General features: G+C 50.4%; 1 protein-coding gene across 3 annotated transcripts in view; it reads right to left on the bottom strand.

Annotated features, from left to right (window-relative positions):
- Positions 1 to 1224: 1224 nt before the first annotated feature.
- WSCD1 (WSC domain containing 1) overlaps positions 1225 to 22179 on the bottom strand; it is a 53918-nt gene continuing 32963 nt past the window's right edge. For 2 of the 3 annotated variants that reach the window (XM_057716909.1, XM_057716910.1), the window contains exons 6-9: positions 21712 to 21871; positions 20520 to 20684; positions 17732 to 17932; positions 11621 to 16449 (exon numbers count right to left, since the gene is read on the bottom strand). In XM_057716909.1, coding sequence (XP_057572892.1) covers positions 16097 to 16449; positions 17732 to 17932; positions 20520 to 20684; positions 21712 to 21871 — 879 coding nt within the window. In that variant the 3' untranslated portion in view covers positions 11621 to 16096. Of the gene's footprint in view, positions 1259 to 11620; positions 16450 to 17731; positions 17933 to 20519; positions 20685 to 21711; positions 21872 to 22179 lie in introns of those variants that run through there. The other variant, XR_009050083.1, reaches the window with a different exon arrangement.

Raw genomic sequence — 22179 nt, 5'->3', positions numbered from 1 at the left:
AAACAAATAAATTTATATAGAAAAAACCCTGCTTCTCCCATTTCACAACGACCTTCAACCTATCTTTCCACTCTTTCTCTCCATCCTTCACCTGTCTGCCCTCCACTAAAATTGCTCCCACATTAGTCTGCCTGAATGGTCGTTCACCTCCCCACCCTCTTCCACCCTTTCATCGTTCACAGTTCAGCTCAAACGCCACTGCTTCCATGAAGCCTTCGCTGATTTTCCAGCAGGAAGCAACCGCTTTGCCTCTGAACTCCCATAGTCCTCTTTCTGCATCTCTTTTGGAGCATTTTTTTTTTTACTGTCCACCTCGTGTCACATTACTTCTGTCTGCTGCTTATGTATCTCCTTACCTGACTGCCCGTTCCTTGTCATGGGGAATTTGTTTCAAGTTTTGCTCTTCCCCAGTATTTAGCTAATGATTTGAATAGAGTAGGTCCTCAATAAATCGTTCGGTAATAAACAAAGGGGGATGGGAGTGGCCATCTGGGGAGAAATCTATATGTTCTTGAAAACTCCTCTCTCAAGCTTGTAGTTTTGGAAGAGAGAAGGGTAAAATCAGTTTTTATTGAATCTGTCTCCTGTTTGCAGAATTATTTTGTGGTCTTGTTCATTGGGCCAATTACGTTTATGAAGATAAATTACGACAGGCGAGAACCCACTTGCCTGGATTACTATATGCTAACTGTGTAATTAGCGGCCGGCGTCTAGGAGGGGAGTTTGTTGGATATTTCCATCAGAAAAAAAAAAAAAAGGAAACACATTATGAGCCATAAAAAACAATGAGCAATGATAATTTCATTTTTATTGGTCATTTAAAAACATTCACTGATAATTCTCCCCCTGTTTAATAGGCATATGTTTGCTTCCTTCAAAATATATCCATAAAATTGTCACCAAAAAACCCCACTCTTACATAATCGTTCAGCCTCCTTCCATCATGAAACCTTAATGAAAGATTTTCAAAGATGGAAAGTATGGAGTTCAGCGAGAGCATTAAACAAGTGGTACAAGTTACACTTAATTAGCAGGTCTTTCCTGAGAATCCAGCCTGGTCCAGGCCCCAGATGAACTACTGCATTGTCCTCTAGCCAGGGGATTTTTCACACCTGAATGGCTTTATCTTCTGTTTTGCATTTGAATTAGAACTGGATGAGTCCCTGTCACTAGTATCCCTTCCTTTTCATAGATAATCAATAAGGTGCTCCTGGTCCTTTCGGGGTAACTGGACTGCAGGGCCAGGCCAAAGGTACACCTGTAACAGGAGATTATAAATGTTATATATGAGTGAATGACCGAAGGCTCGCTGGCTGGCTGGAGGAATGAATGTTGGATGGATGGATGGATGGATGGATGGATGGATGGATGGATTCCTTTGAATTGGATGGAACTTCCTATATCCCATTCCTTGTGGTTCTGGCAGAGACCCTGTATCTCACTGCCATTGGTTCCCAGCTCTTACGGAAAGAGAACCAGATTCTTGAACTGGTTACAGGGAACTAGTTACAGCCTCTGGATCCATCTCTCAGGTTCAGAAAGGAAAACACTTTCATGTGTTTCCAAAACCACCTTAGGAAATTGTTTCAGTCTTCCTAAGTAGAAATTCAATCTTCCATATGAAATGTGTTTTCTTTTCCTTCTTGTTCCTTTTGGCTGTGCAACTTTGTTTTCTGGCCCCTGTTGGACCTGTGGCCTCTAGGTTCACTTTCCTATCGTGCACAAGGCCAGAAAATCACCAGAGATGAAAATAGAGATTGAAAAGCCAATTGGTGGCCTCTCAGAGGGAGGAACTCAGCTCAGCAGCCTTCAGGACATGCTGGTTTCTCTCTACAAACAAGAGCCATCAATTGACTCATGCTTTGAAATTCTGGAAGCCTGGCTAAGCTTCTCAGTGTGTGTGTGTGTGTGTGTGTGTGTGTGTGTGTGTGTGTATACGCATGAGTGAAAGTCTGCATGTGCTCCCATGTCTCCAGAATTCTCCCTGTGGAGGGAAATGTAGGAGAAGGGAGGATGGAGAATGCTCTAGGGCTTACCCCCCTCTCTCTGAGCATCAGGCAGGGTTGGGTGGCTGCCAGCAGGCAGGTGGGCCAGGCCCCAGTCTGTGAGTCTGCTCCTGGCTGAACCCCAGGTGAATACGGCCCCTCCCTGAGCTACGCTTGTCTGCCATGTGCCCACGCAGCACACAAGGTGTCTCTGGGACCGAGACACAGGTTATTCTTCCCACACTCCTGCACCAGGGACTTCCATTTTGCCAGTACCTGCGGTTCCCCACAAGCAAAGCCCCAGCTGCAGCCTGGCTTCCGCTCTGCCGCGGCACCTCTCCATCTGCCCGTCCTTTTGTTTTCTACATCGCATTTGGCTTTCTTGGGCTCTGCAAACGTTTCTTGCCTGTACTGCTCTCTGACACTATGTAACAGCCTTCGAACCAGTGTGTGTCCCTGGAGGACCATGGGAGGGGCTGTGAATGAGACAGAGTCACCCACCCCTCCTGGCCTGGGTGCAGCTCTAAGTTTCCATTCTCCTGGGGATCATCAGAGCATTGTCCTCCACCCAAAAGGATGAGACGTTCTTCTCTACATCCCTTAGGAATATATCTGGAATGACACCCACTGGTGTGGCTTCTATGATAAGCGTGTCAATGGAGTTTTCTCGAGTGGCAGGGGGCCACCCTTGGACGATAGAGGAAAATGCTTATGATGATTGCTTAGATTCTAGGAAATGCCTTGCTTTAGTCAATGGAGTGGATAATTTTTCTATATTTGTGTGATTTTTCCCCTCATTACTCATTTGCTCATTGATGCGTTTGATTATTCATTCAACAAACATTTCATGAGCACTTAATGAAGCCAATGTGTCAGAGAAGTTAGCTTGGGAACTGGGCACCCCAGGTTTAAATCCCAGCTCCCTCATTTCCACACAGTTTTTTCAAACCCCCAATTCCTTATCTGTTAAATAGGAGTAAATATAGTATCTGCATCATGAGATTGTTCTGAGTGATTCAGTAAAATCATGTTTTAAATCCTCCATAAATGTTAGCTGCTGTTACTGTCATTGATGTTGTCATTGTTACTATTACTTTTAGTTAAATGTCGAGTGGGATGCTGGAGAAGCAGAGATAAATAGCACGGCCTCTGCCCTGAAAAAGCTCACAGCCACAAAGGCTGATATGAAAAGGGCCGCAAAGGCTGATATGAAAAGAGTCAATGAAGGTTTAGTGGCAGAATGATGGAAAGGGACTGTGGGGATTGCAGAGGAGAGACCCATGAACTCTGCCTGGGGGAAACAGAGAAGGCCCCTCAGAGGAGGCAGGTCCATTCAAGTGGGCCTTGAAGGGTATTTAAGATGCTAACGTCAGAGAGGGGAAAGAATGACAATTCAAGGAAACGGAAGGCCATGAATGTGGGCTACTCTACCATTTAGAGTAGCTGAGCATCAAATGAAGATGACAGCAGGGAAGAGGACGGTCATGTGGCCAGATTACAGAGGGCCTTGAATGCCAGTCCAAGGTGGCTGGGCATTTGGGTTTTATTCTGTTGGCCGTGGGAAATGATTCCAGCATCTTAAGCAAGGGAACAATGGGATCTGATCGTTGCCAAGGGTACAACTTGCCATTATAAAAATAAATACGTTCACCGGAGACTCTGAGAAAACTGGCAGGAACAAGCAGCCAGATTTTCAGTGCTTTGCCTGTGTGAGTTAGCTTCCTGCCACAGGCAAAGGGGCCAAGAAGAATGATGTCACGGGGGCCGTGGGATGCCTCATGTTCAGAGCAGACAGCCAAATGGCACCTACCAGGCCCTGTGAGGCAGGGGAGGTAAGCAGGAAGGCATTTAGCACGACACCCAGCTGCCTCCAATCCCTGCGGCCCCAGTGGGCTCCCGGCAACCTGGGGAAATTGCAGGTGGGACACTGAGGCGTGGAGGGATCACTAACAAAGCACATTAGAGCCAGAAGGACCTGAGCCTGACTCCTCATTCTGCCACTTAACTAGCTGTGTGACCGCGGGGACGAATTGCTTCACTTTCCCGGTGCTCTGTTTCCTCATCTGTAAAATGGGAATCATGGTGACTATTTCACAGGGTCATGGTGAGGACTTTGGGAGAATATACGGGAAGTTTTGAGTATAATGCCAGGGATGCAGTAAGTGGTTTGATGATTTTAACATCATCAAATGGTAGATGTTAAAAGGGGCTTTGGGGACCTTGAAAAGGCTCAGCACACAGACCTTCCCCACCTCCCACCACCCCTTCCTCTGAAAGATCTTCTTGCAGTTACCCTCTGCCCAGGATGCAAACTGCCCCAGGATTGCCTGGAGAGGAGCAGGAGTAGAAAGCACAGCTCCCCGCCCTGGAGGCTTTATGGTCAGAGAAAACAAAAGCATATAACGCATTTTTCACCACTTTTCTCCTAAAAGGGTAAAATACGCATCATACATCTCTCTTTTTTTTCCCCAGGACCTTACATATTTTAGCTGTAAAAGGTAAAACACATCAATGAATTTCCCCATGAATATTTATGGAAATTGCACTTTTAATACAAAGCCATTTGAAAAGTGAAACTCCAAGGAAAACGCATTTTGTGCAGCCATTGATCTTAAGATATTTACTATGAATATGCTCACCCTCGAAATATTACACAGCGCTTTTTATTATTTGTTCTGGATGAAATTGCAGGGATTTGGCCTAGATGGTTTTTACAAGCTGAACAGTGTTGGCAAGAGGATCCTCTGGACGGCGTTCAGCTTGCTTTCTTTCCAGTCCCTGATTTGTTGGTTACTGGCAACTGTTCTATAGATGTCGCTGGAATTCACAAACGGCTAGTGAATGGGGACTAGAGACACACCTGGAGCAGGTGAGCTCTGAAAACAGATGATTAGAGAAGCATGGACACTTGAGCTGGAAGGAGCTTAGTGGTCATCTTGTCCAATGGCTTCACCTATATATGACGTGCCGGTGCCCTTAAAGACTGTTTGCCATTTCTCAACCCATCCACTGGACCGGCAAACGTGAGAAAGAGTGGTAACTCCCAAAGTCCATGGAGACGCAGGGGAATAAGCATTTTGTACACTGCTGATGGGAATATGAATTATTACAGATTTTTTGAGAGTAGGCCACCAGTATTGATTAAAATTATAAGTACACACACCCTTTGAATCAGCAATTTCACTTTTGGGAATCTGTCCCATGGATCTAAGAGCACTCATATAGAAATTGTAGTGGCCCTAACTAGAAATTGCCTGGATATCTACTAAAAGGGAAATGTGTGAATAAAGTGTGCTGTGATGCTGTAGACTGGTGGTCTCTAAGTATCTTTGCCCACTTAATGACACACGCACCTCCAAAATATGGAATATTTATTTGCATGTATGAATAGAAGTGTAGGATAAACAAATACAAAATAGAAATTTTAAAGAGACGAAATAAAAGTAAAGAGATATAAGACTTTGAATATTTTTTTCCTTGTGCCAATGGGGTGTATGCACCCTGCTTTGGAGATCCTTACTAGAGAATATCAGGCTACCTTCCTAAAGGAGTGAAATTGAATTTGGGGGGCCATCATCTGATTTTGCAAAACTGTGATTATATAATGCAGACAGTTCTAACTTTTTATCTTCCACGAAATGATGCACTATATTTGTGGATATTGATGTATGGATATAGATATAGATACACATATACACATGCTTTTACATATTCATAGAAATATAGAGAATGGTATGAATGGATTATACCAGGCTGTCACTATTGGGACTATATTGAGGACAGGATAGGAAAGTTGGAAAAGAAAGGAAATTGGGCAGGGGAAAGATATAAAAAAAGACTAGGAAAATTGGAAAATGTTCATAACATGCTAAATAGAAAGGAAAGTAAAAGTCTACATTAGTTCACATAGGGAAAAAATTAAGCTAGCGTATGATAAGGGACTAGAAAACAATACGGACAAATGAAAGTACTGATTGGATTAGGTGAACAACCTTTGTCTTGTGTTTCGGTTGTCATTTAACGTTGATATTAACAGCTACCGTCTCGTCTCCCTCTGGGGTATTTACGCCTAAGTTTCTCCTTCTCTCAGGACAATGATGTCATCCATCGGTCTCTCTGCAGAGACCTGGTGCGTGCTGGCACCCATGCTCCCCAGACCCCGTGCTCCCGTGCCTTCATTTCACACACCCGGCAGGCAGGCTGGTGTGTCTCAGGTCCAAGTCCAAGTGATCAAAGGAGAGAATCTGATCACCCCAGCTCAGGTCAGGGGGTTGCAACAAACTCCAGCCGGGAAGACTGGGTCATGAGGTTAAACCCAGATGTCACCACCATTGCTGTGCTTGAGTGATAGAGAAGGGGATGGAGTCTTCCATAGATGGAGGGATGGTTAGTGGCAGAGACAGTTCCAGAGCCCAAATCCCACAGATCCCAGGTGTGGTGAGCTTTCCCCTCCTCAGAGTTGTCTTATTCTCCACATCCAAGGACTTGCTCAGAGATTTATGGGGTTAGGACAGGAAAGAGGTGTCAAACGGGGCATTTCTGTGGGAAAACGGCAGAGTAACTCACAAAAACAATGTGGGTGTTTAAAGGAGTGAGGATAGATGAGGGTGTCTTTGGATTATTTCCATCTGTTGTTCTTTTGCAATAAAAAATCTACATAAAACAGTTCACTTATGGAATCCACTGTCCAGTGCAGCTGTCAGATCTGAGGGTTTACTGGCATCCTTTGCGTCAAACATCCTCTTCCTGGCCCCATGACTTGGCCTGACCCTGAGCATCAAAACAAATCTCAGCTCAGAAATGAGAAAGAGAAAGAGAGAAGGTTTGGGCAGAGGGTCCTTGGACAAGGGCAGCTATGGTTGGGATAAGCCCTGCTCGGTGCTCTGAGGGGCAGGAGACCAAGCCAGGTCCAGGATGCTTCCTCAATCAGAATTCAGTGGTGTCAGAGATGGTCCCACTGTCCTTGGCTACTGGGCCGTTTGAAGGGAAAATTGAATTATAATCCTAACATCCTTTGTACATCTGAAAATTTGTCATAGTAATTAAATGCTAATAAGGCGAGGGAGATTAAATGGATAGTTTCCTTAAAGATTACACTCCACCACCCAAGGTCAGGTGGAAATTATAAGTAATGTAGTGGTGTAGTCAGACCACTCTGGCTGAATAAATGTCACGACGAAGGCAAGAAGTCGTTCAGTTTTCTATATTTGAACATCTCATTAGCGTCTGTGTCATTCAAAGATGTATTGGGTGGCAGAAAGGTGACATTTAAGGTCTCTCATGGAAAGCCAAGCCCTTAATTATCTGATGTAGGTTAATGTGGCTGCAGAACAGGGGAAGCCTGGGCATAACAGGGAATAATGGTTTATGCTAAGAGCTGGTTTCATGGGTGAGCCCGTGGGGTGGACCATCCCATCAGAATGTCTGGCCAGAGTTTTCCTCCCTTGCTCGTTCCCCACCAGACTGAATGTGGGGACAAGGACAGTTCTCCTTGGTATCAAGAAATGATGCCTGAGATTGTAAGGGAGGAGACTGCAGGAAACGAGCCCTCACCGTTAACCATGAGGTAGACAGGTGCCCCGCCAACCTGCAGGTCTGGGGACGCACTGCCTAGGATGCTGAGGGCTGTGATGTGGCTCTGTGTTAGGGAGACGCTCAGCGAAGCAGCAGCGGGGCGGACTGGGAGGGGAAGGACTCAACGGTAGAAGGTCCTCCAGTGGAGTTGATAGGGAGCTACGGCTCCCAAATGATCTCACCTTTTGGAATTCATGCCCCTATATAATCCCCTATCCTGGATGTGGACTAAACCTACGGACTTGCTTCTAACAAATACAGTACAGAAAAGTGAAGGGTTGTGACTTCCAAGATTAGGCTACAAAAAACTGGGACTTCTATCTCGTTCACACTCTCTTTAGCTCTTCTCATTCTGATGAATCAAGCCTTATGGAGAAGCTCACATGGCAAGGAACCAAGTGTGGCCTCTGGCCAACAGCCAGCCAGAAATTGAGGTCCTTTGTTCAATAGCCCGTGAGGACTGAATCCTGCCAATGATGACATGAAGGGGCTTGGAAGTGAGTCCCCTCCCAGCCGAACCCTCAGATGAGACTGCAGCCCTATCAACTTCTTGGTCGCAGCCTCAAGGGAGTCTTTGAGCTGGAGGACGCCGTTAAGCTGTGCTTGGATTCCTGACCCAGAGGAACTCTGAGTTAATGAATGCTTGTTTAAAGTTGTGGCTCTAGGAAATTCCCTGGCAGTCCAGTGGTTAAGACTTTGCCTTCTAATGCAGGGGGTGTGGGTTTGATCCCTGGTCAGGAGCTAAGATCCCACATGCCTCATGGCCAAAAAACCAAAACATAAAACAGAAGCGGGACTTTCTAGGTGGCACAGTGGCTAAGAATCCGCTTGCCAATGCAGGGGACACGGGTTCAATCCCTGCTCCAGGAAGATTCCACATGCCATGGAGCAACTAAGCCCATGAGCCACAACTATTGAGCCTGTGTGCCACAACTACTGAAGCTCATGCGCCTAGAGCCCATGCTCTACAATAAGAGAAGCCACCTCAATGAGGAGCCCAAGCACCACAATGAAGAGCAGCCCCCACTCACCACAACTAGAGAAAGCCCCTGTGCAGCAATGAAGACCCAGTGTAGCAAATTAAAAATGCACATACACACACACACACAAAAAAAACAAAAAACAAACAAACAAACAAACAAAAAAACCCAAGCCAGAAGCATTATTGTAACAAATTCAATGAAGACTTTAAAAAAAAGGTCTACATTAAAAAAAAAAATCTTAAAAAAAAAGTTGTGACTCTAAGCTATGCCTAAGTTTGGGGGTAACTTGTCACACACTGGTAGATGTGTGACTCTATGAGCTTTAGACTCTATGAGGCTGCTGGATCGAGGAGCTCAGGCTGCCTAGGAGGCAGACCCTCCTTGCTCTGTCTCTGCATTTCTCACCGTTGCCCCATCTCATAGAGAGAAAGGCTCTACCTCGCCTAACCTGGGGAGTGGGGCTGGGAGAGAAAACTTCGTCCTTTCCTGCCTGAGCGAGGGCGTGGAAGTGGGTCAGGGAGGATATCCCCTCCATCCTTCCCTCTCTTCCACCCATCCAAACTCACTCTTCCTCTTCTATTGCTCTCAGAGAAAAAGGCAGGGTGAAGGGGGTATTCTCTGTGTTATACCTTGGAGCCTCCAACAGAAAGGAGGTTTTTATTTAGAAGAAAAAAGTTTCGCTAGAGATTTAATGATTAACTTTAAGGAATGAGCTGCAGAACTGGAGGAGGTAGAAAAGCTACCTGTCCCAAGGGTAAAGAAGAATGGCACCCATCGGCAGCGGAGACTCCCACAGGGAGCAAAGGTGGGCATGATGCCATTAGATCATCTTCCTGAACATCCAGGGAAGAGATTTTGACAAGAATTCTGCCAATTCGCCTCCTGTTCTTCCCTATGAATCAGGAGCAGATGGCTGACCGAGAACTTGGGTAGTAGTTCAAAGCAACTCTCCAGTGGAATTTGAGGGCTGCCATATGTCTTTAGCTTTTGTACCTGTAGCACTGAATGCTTATAGATCAATCCAGTGGCCAAGCATCCCAACAAACAGGGGATGGAAAAATTCAACAAGTGTCTTCAGCAACATCCCCTCAACTCATAAATAGGAAGAATAAGATATTATTTTCCAGGAAGATGTTACTTTCCTGAAAAACTTTACAGGCCGGGTGATTTAAGATTTTCGTGAATCCTCTCTCCTTCCACTAATATTTCCTGTGCCTCATGCATATCAGGTCCTGGGCTAAGGGCTGAGGTTACAAAGATAGATACAAAACACAATACTGTTTCTCTGTCTTCCCTTGTTTAAAAGCCAGTGAAACAAATGTGATTCAAAGGGGCAGCTGTTTGTCAGCAGCTGGAACCCACACCTGCACGAACACACACACATAAACACACACACAGACTGCTGAGCTCAGGTCCACCAAAGATGCTCATCTATTAATATCTTGGAGGAGCAGGGCTTTTCTGTTGCCTGGGATGCTTGTGACTTAGGATGAAAACCCTGGGCTCCTATCTTATGGCAATTATGGTCCCTCTCTTTAACCTCAGCCCTTTGGAAGGTCCTGCTCCCTCTGAGCAGGTTTTCAAGCACTGGGGATGCTTGACAAATGGCCCTTAACACTGAACTCAGGTGCCCACCAAAAAGTATGTTGGCGAAGAATTAGCTGTGAAATGAATGGGGTCACTTCCAAACGAGCTGAATGTGCACACTTGCCTCATTTCCAGCAACTTCTTGAAGAGTTATAGGGATGCAGGACAGGGGCAATCAGGTGGTTTCGGGGAAGGAGCCCACATTCCGGCCCTAGCTCCCCCACCCATTCCCACAGCCTGACCCCATAGGAAACCCATCCCCATTCCCAGTCTCATCTTTCTCATCTGTAAAAAAAAGGATTTGAACTTTGGGCAGCTCAGTCTCAGAAACTAAATTTTTCTTCTCCCCAAATGGAAATAATGTCCACCTCACTGAGACACATGTGGGGGTGATGTCTGTGCTACTTTCTGACCTGTATGAACGCTATTTACTGTTATTGATCATCATTGGCTACATCATCAAGCCATGGGTCTGTCTCAACCTGAAAAGAACATCGCAGGTACTGAAGACACCTTGGAAAGTTCATTCATTCAGCTCATGCTGATGCTTCCAGCATCAACTGGAACTGTTTCCATATATTAAAAAGAAAACCCAAATTGGAATTGTTTTCATTTTTGTTTGATATCAAGATTCCTCATTTCATATAAGCAATTATGTTTGGTATTTGGGCAGATATGCTATTTCCCATGGCAGGGACCCAGACTCCTGCAATGTTTTTGCACAGAAGTTCTCTACATATTTTCCAGACCTCCATCCTGCACATTGTATTATAGTCAGACTCTCCAAGAAGAGTTTGAAGATAAGGGCCACATATAACTCTCTTTGTCCCTCCAATTTTTAGCACACAGTAGGGTTAAAGAGGTTAAGATGAGGACTTCTCTGGCGGTCCAGTGGTTAAGACTCTGAGCTCCCAATGCAGGCGGCAAGGGTTTGATTCCTGATTGGAGAACTAAGATCCCGCATGCTACACAGTGTGGCCAAAAAATAATTTAAAAAATATTAGAAACAAAGAGGTTAAGACAGAGGAAGGGAACTCTCAGTGGCATCACCCCACTTTTTGGCCAATGGCAGTGATTCTGCTCTGCCCCAAGCTTGCATGTCCCACTCAGCAAAACCAAAGCACCAGGGCTAAGCATATCTACCCTCCTTTGAAGGCAGGTCCCTTGAAGTGGGTCTCACCCCCAATCCAAGTAACTTGTCAAAGCATTCCTTGCAACACAACATCATATTCTCCATGAAAGGAGTTATAATAAATAGAACAGGACCATAGTTTTCTAATCATTACAGACTACTATCCCTCTCCTCTGTCAAGTGGAGACAATAACAGCATTGGTTAAGGATTAAAGCAGACAACTTGTGGTCTGGGCTGGGCAGTCGAGAGGAATGATTTTCTAAGGATATACAGGTGACCTCATGTACTAACTTAAAAATGCTACTTGTCCTGGCTGACAGAGCACAGCTTCCTACTGAGTGTTTCCACCCACCCCCATTCCTGTAAAAGGCAACTTCCTAATCTGACAGCTCATTCTTGTCCTAGTCTCTGTCTTTATCTACTTCAGCCATAGAGACAAAGACTGTCAGGGCCTCTCAACCAAGCCCTTTGTACACGGCTTTGGGCTGTCAGTAACAGAAACCAAACTCAACCCAACTTAAACAATAAAGGGAATTTATTGGCTCATGTAACAAAACCATCCACAGGCAGGGCCAATCACAGGCAAAGAGAGATCCTGTACTTAACAGTGTCACCAAGGACCCAGTTTCCTTCTGCCTCCTGACTCTCCCTTCAGTTGTCAGCTTTGTGCTGGGAGTGGTTCCCCACCAGGATCCCAAGACGGCTGCCATCAAGACCTAGGATTACCTATGTCCTTGTTCACATCCAGCAGGGTGGATAAAAAGTCTTTACCCACTATTCCCAGAAAAAGCCTTGAAATTCCCTCTGGCTCCACTGTCTTAGCTCACATGACCATGCCTGAACAAATCACTGTAGCCAGAGAGATGGGATGTGGTGTGGACTTAGTCCATTCCAGGTCATAACCCACCCCTGCCAACAGACATCAGGGGCTGCTGGGAAAGGAAATGGGGGAATGAACACTGAGGATGCAACCAACAACCTCCAACTCATCTCTCATTTTATGGATGGGGAACTGAGACCAGAGAAGGAAAGGCTTTGTCTAAGATCACAGCAGAGCAGAGCTGGGACCACAACCCACCCCTTCAATCTGCAGACCCTATCCTATTTCCACTCTACTCTACTTCAACCTTGTTCAGGCCAAGTTGGCAAATATTGAGTGGTCATCAATGTGGGTTCAGGCCGATCAATTTCTCCCTAAATCTTAATGAACTACTTTGGAGGCATCACATTTTAAACGCCTCCAACAAATTTCCAGCCAAAAGAAAACAACCTTCGGCCCCAAGAATTCTTACAGCCACAAAGATCAACCCCAGCACTTCCACCTCCCCTCTTGGGACCCCCTAAGAACCAAGTTGCTCCTGCTACTTTTAAGGCCAAAAAATGCATTCTGGTGTGCAAACGTTATCACATATTCGTGCATTCTAAATCTAATTTTAGCTGCAAGAGGTTTCATTATAAGATGCTCACACATAATTAAGCAGCTTTCTTCCCAGGGTTTGGAAGCCTGTCTATTCTTCTCTCTCATTTACACATCACTGGGATTATCAGAATGAGTTTAGTTTTTTTTTAATTATATATTTTGGTTTTTCCAAATTGATCCACAATGGGAGATGAAATCCATGAAAATTACAAGTTTTAACACAGGTTTGTGTAACTCCACAGCCTTGCTATTAAAGTTGGAATCTGTAGACGGTCAGGGTTTCCCTGTTCTGGTCTGATTGGTTCCTGATGCACTTTTAAATACAGAGCCTCTTTTAGCCCGTGGCTGGTTGGGACAGTATCCTCATTACGGAGAAGCTGAAAGCTATAAATGAGACCTAACTTGGAGAGAGACAAATGGACTTTCCCAAAAGGACAGAAAAATTCCCTTCCTGTGCTTCTCAGGAGCTGGGTGATGGCTGCTGAGGACCACCCACACACAGGACCTTAGCATCTCCTCATTCACCCAGCGTCTGGGAGCACGTGTCAGGGGTCAGGTGCCTTGCTGGGTGGACTGTCTCAACAGGATCTGGATGCACCCCGATCCCATCATTCCACTCGTCTGCATGCCTGGCTAAGGTGTACAGTAAACAAGGCCATTTGAGCAAGTGAACCTCCACCTGGAAGGAGAGGAGGTCTCTGGGTACCTGAAAGCAGGGAAGAGACCCACGCATCTACCGGGAAGAACAGGCTGGTGCCGCTGTTCTCCTGACCCCTGGAGCGGCAGCGGAAGCCCGGGGGCCAAGCCCTGGCTGTGGTCCTGGTCGGTCCTCCAGCTACTCCACTGCCCTTCACAGGCTCCTTGGCATCTGAATCTTCTCCCCGGAGATTGTCTGGGTGTCCAGGAGAGTGAGGACCACAGCCAGGGAGCCAGTCTCCATCACTCAGTGCTGTGGTCTCCTTGGAGACTCTAGGTTCGCTCTGGGATGCAGGTATCCCCTGGCTCCCCTTACAAGGCAGCGTGGAAACTCCTGGTGGGTTTAAACTGCTCCTTCAACTCAAGAGAATCGGCCTTGTCAGGGGCCGTCACAGACTTGACCACAGAGCCATGCTGTATCAAGAACTGTTTATAAAGACCCCAGTGTTCCCAGCTTTGAGCTGAGCCGTGATGCTTTAGGAGGATCGAAAACAGTCTTGGTGTCAGTGTGGGTTTGGGGGAGGCTCAGGAAGAATTTGGAGGCCACCAGGAACAGATGCTCAAGGCCATTCAATGGCAAAACTGAAGGCATGGGAGCCGTCCCTCTGAGGAAGAGCAGCTCTGCCAGGCCCCCAGCCCTGCCTGCCCTACTAGGGGTGGCTCTCAGCTCCCCATTGCCGGCCAGGGAGCAGAGGGTTCGACATTCCCATGGCTGGCTTTCCCAAACCCCTCACCCCATCCTCTCTTCCTGATGCAGAGGTCAGACCAGTAGGCCCAGCCCAGGCCTGCAGAAGCTGCCGAGGCGCTCAGGGGCTGCCCAGGTTCAGGCCCACCCACCTCCCTCCCTCACAGGGGTCAGTGCAGCCGAGCTCTCCACAGCCCTCCCTGGGTCCCAGCTGCCCTCCGCTGTGCTCCCAGGCTCACCCCCAGCCTCCAGACCTGAGTCCCCTGGTCTCCACTGCCTCACTTCTGAGCCCAAGGCAGGTAGCGAAGGGTGACCCCAGAAGGCAATTAGCATCAGCACCCCTGCCCCGCCCAGGCGGAGCACTAAGGAGCTGTAAGGAGAGTCCCTTTCTGTGTCCCCTCCATGGTCCTCACCCACCCATTCCCATCCTCCTGCTGCACAGACTGAGAGAGACACACACCCCACATCCACTCACCTGTTTTGGAAAACATACAAGGGTTTTCCAAGCCTCTGAGCCTCGCACATGCTGTTCCCTCTGCTTCAATTACCTTTCCCTTCTGCTTTGCTGGAATAACTGCTACAGATTCCTCAAGGCCAGTTCAAAGCTGCTGTGATGCATTCCCTGACCGCCTGTGAGCCTGCACGGCACACACACTCCTCTGTTCCTGGATTTCTCACTCCCACTTGTGACAACCCCTCCCGCACCACCACGAGACCATGAGCTGCAGGGAGGGGGCCTTATGAATCCATCTTCTCAGGAGGCCCGTAGGCTTGTGCACAGCAGCCGGCGTCAGCGCCCGGGAGTCCCCGTCCCCTTTCTGGATGAACCAGTGGGAAAGATGTCAGCCTCACAGAAACAGAGACAGAGGGTACGACAAAGAGGCCCAGTGACAGGAAGTGGTAGGTGAATAACAGAGGGACAGAGAGGGCTGGGCCAGCGGGCGTCAGGCAGAAGCTGCAGCCTTGTTGATGGGCCATGCCACCCCACTTCCTCATGACTCTGGGGGCGACCCCGTGGAGAGCAGGGGCCCATCAAGATAGGTGGGGCAACCAGCCCCAGTGGCCCCCAAGACGCATCCCTCCTGGGTCTGCCCATGCCCACCCCAAGCCCCCTGCTACTGGCATTGCTGGCATACAGGCCCCTCGGGTCTAGGGCTCCCCTGGAGGCCCAGCCCCATCCCTGCCCCGCCGTCTCCTCACCCCCACGCCCTGCTTCTGGGATATGCTGTGAATCTCCAGCGTTATGGGGACAGTCGGAGAAAGAAGCCAGGCAAGGAGGCGCCACTCCAAGGAGTGCTGATATTGGACCAGGGGGTGAGGGGTGCACAGAACTTGCGGCCGGTCCTGGGGTGGGGGGGGTGTGTGGGGGCAGCTCCCCTCTACCCATGCTGCCACCAGCCCGTCCGCAGAGCAGGGGGAGGCAGGGCTGCAGAGCGGGCGGAGCCTGGTCATCACACCACACACACTGTGGGTTGCAGATGCGCGGTCAGGGCTGCCTGGCCCGGCGCCCACAGTCTGTGAGCCCATCCAGGCCGGGGTCCTCGCTCCTCAGAGCGCTAAGCTCACCCAGCCCAGCATCCCACAGTCAAGGCCCCTGACCAGCAAACCTGCACTGGGGTGGGGTGGGGGGTGGACAGGAAACCCAGGGCCTCTGAGAGCCCGGGGTGCACCCGTGTGTCAGTGTGTCAGCGTGTCGGAGAGACAGACAGGCAGCCCCTAGGAACGCATCACCTGCTGTCCGTGTGCCTGCATCGACGTTCGTGTCCACGAGCCTGGGGGCGGTGGCTTAGGCGCGTTAACAGGGCACTGTGAGCAGGGAGTGGCAGGTCTGAGCGGGTCTGGCTAGGAGCGTGTGTCCCTTTGCGTCCGTCCCGTGACATCGGGTCTCCCTGTGCGGGAGGGAGGCAGCCCCGGGGCGGGTGGCACAGGCACCTGGGCACCCCGGGGAGGCAGCAGCCGAGCACCTGAGCACGTGCGCAGCCCCGTGGGCGCGGCCGGCTCCCGGTGGGGCAGGCAGAGGGGCCCGGGGCCTGTCATCTGGGCACATATTCCCGGGGCAGCCCGGCCCAGTGGTGGTCACGCAGGGCCTGGTCCACCGTCCGGATGTAGCCGTTGATCAAGTCCTTCATCTCGGGGGTGAAGGGCTCGGGGTCGTGCGGGCGCCGGCCACGCCGCCGGAAGCTGCCCTCCTTGTTGTTCTCCACGCACAGCAGGCGCTCCTCGCTCACGGACACGTTGAGGAAGGCCACCATCTCCCGCAGCGTGGGCACCAGGCTGCGCCGCAGCTCCTCATAGTGGACCACCAGCAGCCGTTTGCCGTACTTGAGCCAGTCCAGCACGTGCGAGGACCACCACGACGCGTAGCTGTTGACAAAGTCTGGCCACTCTGGGTGGGAGAGAAGGGGCGCCGTGTCAGAGCCCAGTCCCGGCAGGGCTCCTGGCCTCCTGGGGGTCAGGATGCTCCATCGCCCACCACCCGGAGCCAGCCTGCCCAGGTCCCCCCACGAAGAAGACCTTCCTGGTGACTTCCTGTGGGGGAGGGTTACTAGCGGGCTGGGCTTTGAAGAGCCCCAAGCTCGCCTGGGAGATGTGACCTCGGGTCCACCTTCCCCCCGGCAGTTTCCTTGGAAACACACCACGTTAAATGGGGACTGCATATTCCAAGAACTGGTTCTCTCTCTGGTGGACCTTGACCTCTAGGACCATCCCTGGGCAGGGAGAGCCCAGGGTCTCAGGCCTATGGGACATAATGGAGTTAAAGACAACCAAGGCAGGGCACCTCTGTCGAGATGGCCCTCAATTCACCTCGATGTTGCCCTGGCAACTCTGCACATCATCCAGTCTGGGTGACGGAGGCCAAGCAGTGTGTGGGGGCAGCTGCCGGGCCTCCCAGTGAGACGAAGATGCTGTGCAGCCCGGATGTCCTGTCCCAGGTCCTCCCACAGAGCTACGTGAATGGGGTGCCTAACTGATGCTTATCGTGTCACACGGGTGTGATCGCCGGTTTAACTGGTGACGTACAATGAGGCCACGGACGGGGCAGCTGCAGTCTTTGGTGGATGATCTGCTCCATGGGATTTTTTTCCCCAGAAAATTCGGAAATTCGGTGAGGTGTTTTCAGTGGGGAGAAGGGTGCAAATGTCAAGAATCACCCCCCAAAAAGGAGTTTCCATAACTGGGCTATTAAGACACCTCAAATGCTGTGGGAAGCATCTGCTTGCTCTAATCTTCACAAGGACCCTCTGAGATGGGACCACTCTTGTTTTTAAGGTGAGAAAACTGAGGCTCAGAAGACAAGGTCTGCAGCTTGCCCGGGGTCACGGGGCTGGTAAGAGGCCCAGGAGGGATCAGAGCTCAGCCTGCCTGCGTCCTCAAGCGGAGTCAGCAGGAGGGCACGGATGGCTGAGGGGGGCTGGTCTAGGGGGAGGGGATAGGGCACAGCGGTACTTCTGACGGCTTCATTTATATCACTCACTACTCTGACTTGTGTCTCTTTAATTCATTACCCAAAGGCTGGACTGCGCGTGCCTTGAGGTCAGAGACGGTGACGCCGTTAGCCGGCCCCCAGTGCCTGGTACACAGCAGGACTTCAGTAAGTGCACGTCAGCAGACTGACCCCACCAATAAAGTCGCGGGCGGTCCCCCGCCCACCGGCCCCTTCTGCTCACCTTTGCTCTTCCAGTTGCGGTCAGCCGCGTAGCCCAGGTGCCCGGCGCACTTCCTGTTGAACTCGGCCACCAGGGATCTGTACGGGTTCCGGATCAGCAGGATGGCCGAGTCGAACATCTCAATCTCCTTCCTGCCACTCTCGTGGGTCTTCACGCAGATGGTGCGCCGGCTCCGCCAGTGGTCCTTCTCGCCCTTGAACCCTGCCCGGGAGAAAGGCATCGTGGAGCCCCCACTGCTTTGGCAGCAGACAAGTCTGAACGCTAACCTGCACCCCTGAGGGAGAGCTGACCTTGGGGGCACAGCAGAGGGCACTGGGATGGCCTATGGGTGGCTGATAGGGCCTGACCCTGCCCAACAGATGGTGAGAGCAGGAGGCATCTAAGTGGGGAAAGATGGCGTCCTCAAGAGAAAGAAGATAAGGTACCCCCTGTGGATCCCAGAAGTCAGGAGACAGAGGCCTGACCGTGCCCTCTCTCTAGACACTGGAGATGCATCTGTTTGGGCACCTTCATGGCTATTTCACGTGAACACTGCAAGTAACCTGTGAGTTGACCACAGCTGCAGGCATAGCCAGATGAAGAGATGGAGTGGGTGACTTGCTCAAGATCACCAACAAAGCACCACAGCAACAGAGCCAGGCTCTCTCCACGTGGCTTTGTGTGTCCCTGTGAGGCCTCTGCCTTCTACTCACCTCCCCACAGAGGGGGCGGGATTACCGTTATCAGGCTCAAAGGCAGTCAGCAGCTGTGGCCCCACTCTCTGACCTTACGCCACAGTCCTACAACCGGGCTCCAGTCTTGCATCTATGGAGACTCTACCCATCCCTACACAGAGCCACACATGTACCAACAAAGATCACTGTGTGCCCATTCTGTGTTGGACTTTACATCAGGGATAAAGGGGTAAGATCCAGATGCTATCTTGAAGCTTACAGTCTAGTGGGAGGATAGCCCAAGTGTAATACAGAGCCTAGGGGCTTACGGGAACAAAGAGTAAGGGGGACTAGTTTGGGAGTGTAGTGGGATGTCACAGAAGCCTTCCTGGAAAGATGTCCCCCAAACCTAGCCTCCTGGCCACATCTCAACATAGTCCATGCCATCCAGCTCCGGGGACATCCTCCGTAAACGTGCGTGAGCTTGTCCTGGGCTCTTGGAAACATAAATGAGTTCCAGCCCCTCATCTCCCTTCATGAATGGTTGGGAAGCATTTGTATCTGCAGCAAGCACTGAGGGAGTCTTTGATGCCTGGAAAATGCAAGTGTCTTTTGAATCTGGAAGTCTGGGATCAACAGCTAAAACTCAACACATTTCGAACTCATCTCTGCCATGGGGCAAACACCAAAAGTCTTTGCTTTGATTCATTCTGTTAAACAGCTGGGAAGTTCTAGGAAAGAATGAGTCACACGAAGGGCCGAGTAAACATGAGATCTGGTCTTTGCCACCCCGACACCCAGGTGCCTTTCATACTGTCTTGGCCTATTTCCACAGCCACCACTTTTCCTTATAACTCAGACCAAGCTCACCCATGACAGGCTCGGCATTTTGGCACTGGAGCTGCCTTGCGAATGTCACGTGTGTGCGTGCGCGCGCGCGGCGCGTGTGCGTGTGTGTGTGTGTGTGTTTGCTCCGACGGTTCTCTGAGGCCAGTGGCTACATCTAACCAGTCTTGTAAGGCTCCAAGATGCACTGGGTATCTCTAAAGCCATTTTGAGACAGTGTCACCCCAACCCTTATAATGCCGGGCTATTGAGCCATTGGGCCACTTGGCCCTTTGTAGACCAAGACAGCCAGCTGTTTGAATAAGGTAAAGGCCTTCTAGATGAACACAGTGGGTAGCTGCAATCTGTACATAGTAGGTGGTTCCCAGGGGACTAGACCAGAGTGGGCAGGACCATGTGCTTCCTCTGGCCACGTCACCTGCAGGTGCTGTAACACTCAAGACGCCCGAGGATGATGAAACTGGGTTATAGGGACACCCTTAGCTTTTTCCCATCCAGACCGAGATCGCTGGGGGTGATGCCAGAACCCACTGCCCACCTCAGGAAGTTTCTGTTTCCTCCAGGATGTTCCTGATAGTACCTGTGTTTCCTAAACCAAACTCTAAGTTAAGAATCCCAGAGAAACCGTTGTAACACTTGACAACAGAGAACTATATCTCACCAAATATAGATCCCACTTGGCTTATCTGAGGTTCTTAGTCTTAAACAGTGCACAGATTTGAGCCATTTTAAAGTTCATTTACTTGACATAATGAGGCCTCTTATTTCTACAAGAGAAATATTAGAAATCATTAAACCCTTGAAGATTTTTGCACCTAGTTTTAAAAAATACTATTTTGATAAGCTACACTTGCCTCCAAAAAAAGAAGAAAGAAAGAAAAAAGAAATGAACAGATGAAGTCAGTTTCCCCTAATTATTGGGAGTTCTAAAAATTAAGGAAAATTCAAGAAATGTTTTAGAGAGGGAATCTAGGCTACTAGGCTTTCCCTTTGAATCCAGAACAGATCTTGTGAATCTTCTCTCAACGTGTGGTCCTAGGGCTGTGTCAGCACCAACTAGGAGCTTGTTAGAAATGCCAATTCCTAGGCCCCATCAATCATACTCTCTCGGTGGGAGGGGGGTGCAAACCAGGAATCTATGCTGAATCAATAAGCCCTCAAGGTGATGCCTATGCATGTTCAAGTTTAAGAAGCACAGCTCTAGTGCTCCGGGGGGGGAGCTGGGCTGGAGAGGCGGCAGTCTGGGCGCTGGGAGCGGCCTTCCTCCCTGCCCTGCAGCCTTCACTCACCTTTGTTGTAGAGAGTTCCGTCAAAGTAGTAGCTCCCCGTATAGAAGCCGGTGGCGTGCTCGATGAGGTGCCGCGCCCATGTGTTTCCGGCTCCCGGGAAGCTCGACAGAGCCACAAACACTTTGGATTTGGTGGGCAGGAACCTCCGGTCTGTGCACCGAGTGTCTGAAAGTCCAGAAGTCGTCTCAGGTTTACCCACCTCCACTGTGACTCCCAGACTCACTGTCAACTCCCCTAGACAGGAACTGCCGACCCAAGACTCCCATCGGGAGATGGATGGGAAAACCGAGGCCCCGAGAAGGGAAGGGATTTGCCACCTGGACCTTGGCTGCCTGGCTCTGTGGCTGTAGAGAAAGCCCCAGTGATGACAAGGACTCCCAGGGCAAGAGTCGGTGGGTATCAGTGCCCTGCAGGCCCCCACCCCCCCCCTTTGTCTCCAAAGTGGTCACAGCTGAACCCTCCTCGCCCAGTTCAGATAATTCTAGATTCTGCAAGGGAGGTGGGTGGGGGTCGTGGCCAGGCAGAACAGTGCCACACACCAGGTAGAGCAGCCACAAACGAGGACTTAATGAATTTCAGGCAAGTAAGCTCTCCGTGCCTCCTCTTCTGTCCGCCCAGGGCTGTGCCAGGAGCACACAGAATCCTCAGGTGAAAGCCCCAAACACCCCAGGGCTGTGCCGGCTCACAGTAGGTGTTTGGTTATAGTGACAATGACCCTCTCCACCTGCTCTTCCTCTAATCAGCCCCTAAGGTCAGCTGGGGCAGACCTACTTGTCACGCAAGCAAGATGCTGGGCCCTAGACACAGCCTGGGAGACTCACTGGTCCTCAGTCCCTGGACTGGCTCAGGGATGCCCCCGTGGCCACTGGGCTGCCGTGCCTCCCAGCCCCACCACCCTGCTACCGTTATCCCTCTGGACCCCACCACTGCTCATCCTCAGACCACCTTCATCCCCAGAGAGACTCAGAGAAAGGTCAGGTGCTCTTCAAACCGAGCCCCACATCCTGTGTCCAGCCTCCAGAGATGGTGAAGGCCTCCCCGTTCCCATTATCCAAGATAAGACCACCCACCAAGACGCCTTCCCCACCCCAGGACCACATACTCGGTCCAAACCCCAGACCAAGTGCCACAACCAGTGGTAGACACAGGAGGAGGGCCCTGCACACCTATCCACCTCTGGGGCAGAACTCACCCTGCACAGGCGTCTGGTAGACCTCGCAGTACTCCGCCAGCCTCTGGGCCTCAGACTCCTGGCCACACAGTGCGCTGTCCACGGCATCCCGCAGGTTGAACTGAGGGGTGGGGTAAGCACAGTAGCACTCCCAGCCCCTGAGGATGGCCAAGGGGAACTCCTACCAGGGAAGGAGAGAAAGAGAAGCATCTCGGGTGAATGCAGGGGCCCCGCCCCCGCTGCTCAGGCACCGGGGTGAGCACAGGGGATGTCCTTCCACTGCATGGGATCAACAGGGGTGTCCTTCCATCCTTCCAGTGCTGGGCTCTGGGCCCAAACCCAGGGGAGATGAAGCTCAGTGAGACGGCACCCCTGCCCTCCAGCAGCTCCCCGCTGGCCGGTGACAAGTCCACAGTTGACTGCAGTGTAGGCGGTGCTATGACAAAGGGGGGTGACTCCAGCGGGGGGACGGGACCTGGATTTTGAAGA

The sequence above is a fragment of the Hippopotamus amphibius genome, chromosome 17 (genome assembly GCF_030028045.1).
Source record: "Hippopotamus amphibius kiboko isolate mHipAmp2 chromosome 17, mHipAmp2.hap2, whole genome shotgun sequence".
NCBI lineage: Eukaryota > Metazoa > Chordata > Mammalia > Artiodactyla > Hippopotamidae > Hippopotamus > Hippopotamus amphibius.
This window is presented reverse-complemented; position numbering and strand designations above follow the sequence as displayed.